Source organism: Temnothorax curvispinosus, unplaced genomic scaffold, assembly GCF_003070985.1.
Source record: "Temnothorax curvispinosus isolate PA1 unplaced genomic scaffold, ASM307098v1 QBEX01010053.1, whole genome shotgun sequence".
NCBI lineage: Eukaryota > Metazoa > Arthropoda > Insecta > Hymenoptera > Formicidae > Temnothorax > Temnothorax curvispinosus.
Window position 1 is genome coordinate 821,677 of NW_020219833.1, and position 9,702 is coordinate 831,378.

The window sequence follows — 9,702 nt, forward strand, 5'->3', positions numbered from 1 at the left end:
GCGAGCAGCCGGACGCGAGAGCTAATTTTCGCGAAGAATTAATTTACGCCCTCACAGGGCGAGGACTGCCGAGGAGCACTTCGAAATCACATCCGTGACGTTTTTCGCTACGGGCGTTCCGATGCGTGTTACGCACGCGTGAATGCGTGTGTCGTGTCGTCCCCGAGGACTCGTTGTAGGAATTTCGTCGGCTCTTATCTCGCACGCGAAGCTCGTGTAACCAACCGCTGCCTGACCGATTGCAAGAGGCATTGACAGGTGACAACCAGTTACGACGATCTTCGAGAACCGTATTTATACCTGGACGCGAAGGCTTATCGTCCGACGCTGACTTTTCGCAAACGAGTAACGACGTGAGCGTCGAATCGGTTAAATTAATCTATATGTTATCCGATTTTGCAACGGAACACGCGATGACAATGTGGGCGAACGAAAGCGACGAGTACACACGATCGAATTTTTAATATGCACGAAGATTCAAGAGCCAATAAGAGTTCCAATTGTTCCGAAAAGAAGGTAGCGTTGATAAATCGGAGTAATATTAGTTTAATTTAGCGAAACTATAATGATGCACGCCGTATTGAGCGCGTTTGCTTTCGATCTTAATCTTGTTCCGCCTCCTAAAAAGTACCGTCGGGGCTGGTAATCGAATACCCTGTGCTCTCTGCACGTAGCAGGTTTCTCTCTATACGGGAAGATTGCTGCGGTTTGTTGCACGACCGGTTGAGTCATCCCGAACAGGCGTTTTTGAACCTGAAAGGTACTGCCGCCGCGGGGCACGTTTGCCACTGTCCGAAACCGCGAAGTCCTGTGAAACGTACCATCGCCCTCATTGCCTACGACCGATTCCTCTCCTGTGGAGCTTGCCGCCGGCCGTGGGATAAGAATTCCTACGATCTGCGTCACTCACAGGAATCTACTACGGTAAAGGGCCGGCGCGCTTTCGTCCGCTCGAACGGCTGGTTTTCTTCGGAGGAATTTTTACGGCCCTCGCTTCGGAGAGGGGCGAACCAAGAAGGAACGCGTTTCGGCTAATAATTCTCTCGCCGACAGAGCCCCGCCGACATAAAGCCAATTACGCACGAACAGCCAAAAATCCGTTGTCTATTATCTACTACGAGCGTCGAACAAATTTTTTTTGTCAGCTTAATCTTTAGTGTTCACGAGTCAGAGAAAAATGCATAGAACTACGTTTCAATTATATTATACATGTCCCCGTGGACGAACATCGCTAAATTGCATATCCACTAACGAGCTTGGATCAATAGGCGGATTTTAAAGTCACGATAGTGGAGCGGCACTTCGTGCAGAGATCGTGACGCGGATGCGTGTGTTACGCCTACGAGTGCACACGTGTTTGCGAGAGGGCATATAAAGCGTTGCGTAATAAATACCGGACTTCACTAAGCGTTACAACTGTCCTCCGCGTAGCTCTGCAACGAGATGCGTGCTGCGTATACCGTACATGCATGTGATACCTCGCCTTCTCCTTCTTTATGCTCTTTCTCTTTCTCGCCCGCTTCATCTTCCTGATTTTTTTTCTGTACCCGATGCACATCTCAAATGTACGTATGAGAAAGAGTTACGCACTTGGGCCAACGTGGACGATGGTTCCGGCAGAATTTAAAGAGCGCGCAATATTTTATCTGCTAACGGAACATCGCTTCGATTAAACTGGTCGTCCGTACGACAAGCCCAGGATTCGTACAATCATGACGGAGGCTTTCTTCCGCGGCGCGTCTTATCGCGACGAGAGCGATTCGGTTAGTTGCGGCGGACATTAAACTAACTCTCACATGTGAGCTCCTAAAGTCGTGGCACCTTAAAGTTTACAGCACCACCCGTGGAGGGAAGAGTTGTCAGACTTGCGACCACAAACTGCACGATAAACTACGTTAACGAACTTTTCGCTTCGAACGACAAGCACTTTCTTCGCGACGAAAGATACGCGAGGCGAACGAAGTAATGGGAAGTATTATCATATTTATCTCGATGTAGAGATATTTAACGATATCGTACAATCGTCTCGTAATTCTTTTGCGAGATACATAGTGCGAAAGATCAATATCGTGTTTTACGCACGTGTGTTCGTAAATTTTATGTGGCGTATATAATGAAAATAATTAACTGAGAGAAAATAATTAATTGATTGATTGAACCGCGAGCGATTAATAACTCAATTAATAACGTTCGATAACACAGTTCTATTTTGACATATTCGGTTATTCGCTTTATAAGCGATAAAAAAAAGTTGCTGAATAAGAAATCAAGATACGTCGCGAATTAAGGAAGGTGGGAGATACAAGGAGAGAATAGTATATGGTGCGGTCGGATGACCGCATGGCACGTTGCCAGTTCCCATAGATCACACCGTGACATAATCATCCTATATTCGCGCCCCACTCATTCGACCACCCATCCTCCGCGCCTAACCGAATCCGCACTCTGCTGCATTACCGCTCTGCAGATAGTCTCAGCCGTGGCATTACGCGACGCTATCATCGCTGCGAAGCAGCCTCTGCAGTAAGCGACATCCTGCTACCGCCCACGAGTAACCAGACGTGTTGCTGCATTGTGTCAGCTTTGAACGCGAATTGCGAAACCGTCGGCGATAGAGGTACTCGTGGCGCTTGATTATCAAGATTGAAAATCGTTATTCTCGCACGGCTCAATTTTCATCCGAATATCAAAAGTATTCATCGCGAGTGGCGGGTTTGACGGAGATAAATGGAATAGGTATGACGCAAGTAACAGAGAAGGTCTCTTAACATTATATAAGTCTCTTATTATTATATTACTGCAATATTATCTGCTTCCATATCATAAGCTATTTAGAATGACTGTAGAAAATGGAAAATCTTGTATCGTTACCACTCCTGCCTTTGTTCATTATCCCTGTTCGCGGTATGAACCGCAATTTCACGATGCTCTACGAAGCACACTTGATTCAGCCAGCCTGAACAAGCCTCTTAATCGTGCGGACTCTCATTGTTTAAATAATGTGAATGCGGCCTTGTTCGTTAAACTCTTGCTTTATGCGGTACGGACAGATCGTAGGTATGGGTAAGAACAAATATACAGATATTCTTGGGAAACTCACCCGTACAAAAATATATTTTAAGTAGCAAAAGGCCTTGTAACATTTTTTTCTCCATATAATCGCGCATCGCAAATTTTCAATTATAAGTTGGATACTTAAGAGAAATTGAATAGATAAGAGTTCTGTTTTCATTTTATAATATATCATAAAGCATACAAGCACATAATCAATAAACATTTCTATTTCAATATGTATAAAAGGCAATCAGAATTTATTTAATGATACGTTATCCTTACACAGAACGATATTTCACAGAGATAAATAAGATTATTCCACGACAGAACGTTTCTCCGGTTCTCCGCGCGACGTAAAACGATAAGTGGAACCGTACGGGCGAATGCCGCGTTGCATGTAATTATTGACGAGCGCGCGAATTTGCGTCCATGGTAATTGAATAACATCCAATTTTTTAGTGACAAATACAAATGGGAATGATAATATTTTATCGGCTTGTGTGCACCATACCATGACGAGACGGCGAATGTCTAAGCAGCGAAATGCGATAAATTCGAATGATCGTAAGATTTTTATAATCCACATGTCCGCCACGATAAGTGTTTCAATAAAACATGCTGTACGAGGCGCGCAGGTTCGACGGATCAGGCGGGTCTCGTATTTACTGTTGCGCGAAAGTAAAGGCTATGAATAATAAAACTATAAAGCTATCAATACGAATCGGAGACGCGAAAGCCGCGTGGTTGCACGATACTTGAAAAAATTCAACATAATAGAGAACACAAATTTATTGACTGCCATTATTAATGTCGCTATTAATGTGATCTTACTGATTGTAATGTACAACCCATTATTATTTATTATTAACGAACAAAACAACGTAAACAATATAAGTATTAAGTACAAGCTCGCGCAGGAGCCTGGCCTCTAGAATTTGTATAGGAAATGACACATTTACTCACGTGGTTTAAGTTAAAGAGATTGTGTATTTCCAAGTTAACTCTTATTCCAAACTAGGATTGTCTCATAATAGATGTATAAATAGTATAATAAGATATTGTACAAAATATTCAGCTGTATAAAATACAATGAAAAAGAATAATCATTAAAGAATAATCCTTTCTTGTTGAGACTTCAATATTGTAATCTCGTATTGACTGATAGAACTCATCTGAAGAAAGTAGATATCTATTATGCTTAGTTCTCGAAACGTTGAAGCAGTCAAATGCATTCAAATGCATAATTAAACTACCCCGCGCTATCTCTGAGAAAGGACCATTCATGTTAAACACATTTTACATAACTTAAAGTGTACATAAACATCTATAAATATACAACAAATAATCATAAATGAAAGAATGTGTCAATTAGATGATAATCACGAAATAATCTTTCTAAATAAAGTAATTAAAGAATATAATTTATTTTTACTCGAAAGAACAATAATTATATTCTGAAAGAGATAAAGAATTAAACTAAAATAGCCTACTGTTGTGCGCGTTTCTGCAAATTGAATGTAACGCACTTTTCAATATTAATTGACACCGTAACTTCAGCAATAAGCAAGTTATCGAATAAGTGATGTAGCGATTTATAATCAAACTCAGTAAAGAATGAATCGAGAATTCAATTAAGTCAGAATTAATCATACGCAGATAATACGTTTTATCTTAAAAGACAAGTTATGTTCAATATCAGCGGAATTGAACCACAATATACGCAAGTATTCACGTGAATACGCCGTATTCACGTGAATATCAGAATCACGTGTCTCTTTCGGTAATGTATCTCGATAATGTAAGTTATTTTACAGCAAGAATAAATGATTTTACACGCGGGTTGCAACCACAAGAAATTAACGAAAGTAATTATACTGAGCTCAGTTTATCTTATTGTAACGAGGGCCCGTTCTGCTTACAATCTTCAAGATTGCAAGCCTATTGCGATGGAGGAAATATTCCTCGCATCGTTCTTTCTCGAACTCTGTAATCAAAGATCGCATTATGATAGAACGTTAAGTTCGTCATACACTAATCGCCTTGCTAGCGATTATTTCAAGTGATCAATGAGATCTCCGAGCTTTGATCCAAAAGAGCACGAACTTTTCTAACTTCTTGTCTATCTGAGATTATAAATACTTGCGCGGTAGCCAACAATACACATGAAGCATTCAAACTTTTATTAACAGTCGAATGTAATACTTAGGGTGTGTCCTTTTCTGCTTCTGCTACAGCCGGGCTGGACTTAAGTTGAGGTTCTGATTTTACATCTTTAGTATTAAAAGAAGTTCTTTCCTTGTGTATTGTTGTGTGGTGCTTCTTACCACATGTACGACAACGCTTAGTTACTTTACAATTCACTACTCTGTGTTTCGCTAAACAATTATAACATAATTGATATTTGGCTATAAGTGCCAACTTCTGATCTGTAGTCCCATCGATATACTTAGGACATTTCACAATGTAATGACTTCTTTTACAAACTGGACAAGTATTTTTTGGAGATGAAGTATTAACTTGAATTCTAGGCTTATCGTAAAATGATAACAACAAATTCCACGCTTTTAAAAGGTTGTCAGAAGTGAGTGTCGTATTCTTGATCAAGTGAGCAGCATAGCCTGTTAAACTTGTTTTCAAATATTGCAACTTCTCTATTGATGTTAAAGACGCATTGGATAAAATGAGAGAAGTAAACGAGTCTCTAAAATTGAGCCACTCTGAAGGAGTACCGTCGAACGTCGGAATATTAACTTGAGGAAGATGAGCATGCTGATGTTGAGAAACGTTAGGTACAAGAATATCCTGAGATTGAGATGATGTAGAAAAAGACCCTGTTACATTTTGTTGTTCTGCACTGAGACGAGCCGTTATCTGTTCAACCGCTGCTAAATAATTCCTGTGAGTCGTTAAGACTCGATCCGTGAAATACGAGTGCGTTCGAATTAATTGCCTGTCCTCACTTGTAAGTCTAGCGACTTCCATTAGAATGGCGTCGTGTGTTAAACTGAACCTATTCCAATTCTCCTCTAAGGAAGAAAGGTAAATATCTGTTCTTTGTTTCGTAATTCCTGAGGACCCTTTCCTGACAAAATTATCATAAGCTTTAGCTATGAAATTACTCACCACGAGCTGTTGATTGATCTGATCGATTATCGAATCCATTTTATTGTTTAGAAATATCTATCAATATCAAACTCGAAATGATTCAGGCGGAATGCTTTTCACTCAACTATGTATTAATTTTCGCGAAACTCGATGTGTCGCTTCCTCAATCCGGATTTCACACGTAATAGCAAAAGTATTTAGAATTCACAATGAATCTCTATTTTAATTTTTATATCCGGAATTACATATCCAGATCTACAAATCCGGAATTACAGATCCGGCTCGAAGGACCAATGTTAAGTACAAGCTCGCGCAGGAGCCTGGCCTCTAGAATTTGTATAGGAAACGACACATTTACTCACGTGGTTTAAGTTAAAGAGATTGTGTATTTCCAAGTTAACTCTTATTCCAAACTAGGATTGTCTCATAATAGATGCATAAATAGTATAATAAGATATTGTACGAAATATTCAGCTGTATAAAATACAATGAAAAAGAATAATCATTAAAGAATAATCCTTTCTTGTTGACACTTCAATATTGTAATCTCGTATTGACTGATAGAACTCATCTGAAGAAAGTAGATATCTATTATGCTTATTTCTCGAAACGTTGAAGCAGTCAAATGCATTCCATAATTAAACTATCTCTGAGAAAAAACCATTCATGTTAAACACATTTTACATAACTTATAGTACACATAAACATCTATAAATATACAACGAATAATCATAAATGAAGGAATGTGTCAATTAAATGATAATCAGAAAATAATCTTTCTAAATAAAGTAATTAAAGAATATAATTTATTTTTACTCGAAAGAACAATAACTATATTCTGAAAGAGATGATTTAAACTAAAATAGCCTGTTGTGCGCGTTTCTACAAATTGAATGTAACGCACTTTTCAATATTAATTGACACCGTAACTTCAGCAATAAGCAAGTTATCGAATAAGTGATGTAGCAATTTATAATCAAACTCACTCAGTAAAGAATAAATCGAGAATTCAATTAAGTCAGAATTAATCATACGCAGATAATACGTTTTATCTTAAAAGACAAGTTATGTTCAATATCAGCGGGATTGAACCACAATATACGCAAGTATAACGCCGTATTCACGTAAATATCAGAATCACGTGTCTCTTTCGGTAATGTATTTCGATAATGTAAGTTATTTTACAGCAAGAATAAATTATTTTACACGCGGGTTGCAACCATAAGAAATTAACGAAAGTAATTATACTGAGCTCAGTTTATCTTATTGTAACGAGGGCCCGTTCTGCTTACAATCTTCAAGATTGCAAGCTTATTGTGATGGAGGAAATATTCCTCGCATCGTTCTTTCTCGAACTCTGTAATCAAAGATCGCATTATGATAGAACGTTAAGTTCGTCATACTACACTAATCGCCTTGCTAGCGATTATTTCAAGTGATCAATGATTGACCAGAGACCGGAATATGTTACCTGAAAGCGACTGCCTTCCTCGTTTATGGAAAATAATGGTCTCCTTGACCAAGCCCATGAGGGCATTTTCAATGTGCCAATATGGCTGACTCGTCCTCTGTTCGTGTGACTACGTCGTAATGGCGACGCTCGTCTTTCCTTCACGCTGCTCGGTCCGAGGATCGTTGGATATCTTGGTATCTTTCCTCTTAGCTGTATCGAGACAGCCTCGCTCGACAATATTGACAATTCTCGGTTCTTTCACAATGACTCGAATATCGCAACGATTACAATCGCGTTTCAATTCTCAACTCAAACGAATCTTCTCGAAAGAAAGAAAGAAGTAATCAAACGCGACTATACGCTACGACGGACGAACGATGAATTGCGATGAATGTCCGCTCGGCGAGCTGAACCAGCTGAAAACGCACGTCTCGGCATGCACACGCATGCGCTGATGTATCACGCCACGCCGCCGCCGCGCGCCGCCGCGTGATCCGTCCGTACCACCACTACATCAACGATTACCATAGATGTCGACAGATACACAATCTCTTTACTATTTACATTACCCTTTAAACAATAAGAAAACACAATGCATAGTTAGTTGCTTAATGCTTACAATCAATGAATTTATTAATCTTTATTTTAATAAGTCATAATTTATTAAGTGTGAATATAAAAATTGAAATTATTTGTAACAGTAGAGGTTATTTTATTTTATATGTTATAAAATAACATTTTATAATATTATTATTTACAATAGTATACAATTTAGAGTACAGTTCAAATATAAAGTAGTTCTTTTATTGCAGATATTGCTTGAAACATTTTGTGTAGTGCGTATTTTAATTAACTTTATATCTCCACGCAAAAATATTTAGATAATATAAAATTTTACATATATATATATATATATAAAAAGAACATATATATATATATATATATATATATATATATATATATTCTAATATATATATATATATAGCATTTATTGAAATTCTTCTCGTTGGCATTTGATTAATAATTATATTTTTAAACACAATAAGATTTAAACGACTTATGTTAAAAATAACGATAAAAGCATATATTAATGATAAAAAGGACATATTCAAACGGTACTTTTAACCAGTCTTACTTCTTTCACTAAAAGACATAAAATGCTTACGGTGAAATCAATAATGAAGTAAATTATATCGAATGGATCGAGAGAGATCACTAAATGCTATTCAACTCAGCGCGTTTGCGGGATTACTGCTCGGCCTTTCCTCGGAAGTACTTTAATTTGAGTTGAAGTGCTTCAGATTGCGATATCTTTATTGGCGGTGACCCGTATAGTTGCCGCGCCATCGCATCCAAAGTCCGGAGAGTTTGTCCGAAAGCGGGCGGGCGGGTTTAGCTAATCTGCTCGATCATTTTCAGATGCGCAGGTGGTAATGGCACGCTAATTATAGCGTATTAACACGCGCAGCTGGATACGTTAACGTTTGTCGTATCTTTCCTCTTTAGCCGTTGCATACGAAATTATATGAAGTATAAGTAGTAATCCGCATACTCGCTCTCGGAGGTACATATTTATTTACATCCAGAAAGGGTTTACCGCTAAATAATGTTGTATTTAGAGCTTTAGAACACGAGAGATAATTACGGGCGAATTAGGAGCTCATTCGCTAGTGATGGATCATATATGTTGTCGGGATTGTGGCAAAGTTTTATGTATGATTTAACGTGTAAAGATAGGTGTATTAATCGACATTGTGCTATTAGGCTAGTAATAGAGATATGATTCGCCGCGGTTGGTTCGCGCATATATTGTCTGTATTAACTCATATGCATTACTGCTGAAATTAAATCCGTTGGTAATTAGTGGCAATATAGGCAGCGCGCGGTATCAGAATACAGGGAAGATACGGCAGAGTATTGGTTGCGTCGAGTAACGAAAATATGAACGGATAAAAGATATCGGAATAAGAAGGCTCTTGCTTGCTTATTACTGGTTTTTATTTTAGAAGCACACAAGTGGTAAGTTATTTTTTAATCGATTATTGTTTCCTGTATACGCGTAACGTGTTCATCGCCGAAGATAAATGTTC

At 38.5% G+C, this 9,702-nt stretch overlaps 1 protein-coding gene across 1 annotated transcript; it reads right to left on the reverse strand.

Moving 5' to 3' along the window:
- Positions 1–3,289: 3,289 nt before the first annotated feature.
- Positions 3,290–7,969, reverse strand: LOC112459691. Its single transcript, XM_025023943.1, has 2 exons — positions 7,631–7,969; positions 3,290–7,516 (listed from the first exon to the last, which is right to left on the reverse strand). Exon 2 carries the CDS (start codon positions 6,214–6,216, stop codon positions 5,257–5,259), a length of 960 nt encoding a protein of 319 aa, XP_024879711.1. The 5' UTR covers positions 6,217–7,516; positions 7,631–7,969; the 3' UTR covers positions 3,290–5,256.
- Positions 7,970–9,702: the final 1,733 nt, after the last annotated feature.

What these genes read in the sequence shown, in the direction of transcription:
- LOC112459691 (XM_025023943.1), bottom strand. Translation starts at nt 6,216, where the DNA reads ATGGATTCGATAATCGATCAGATCAATCAACAGCTCGTGGTGAGTAAT.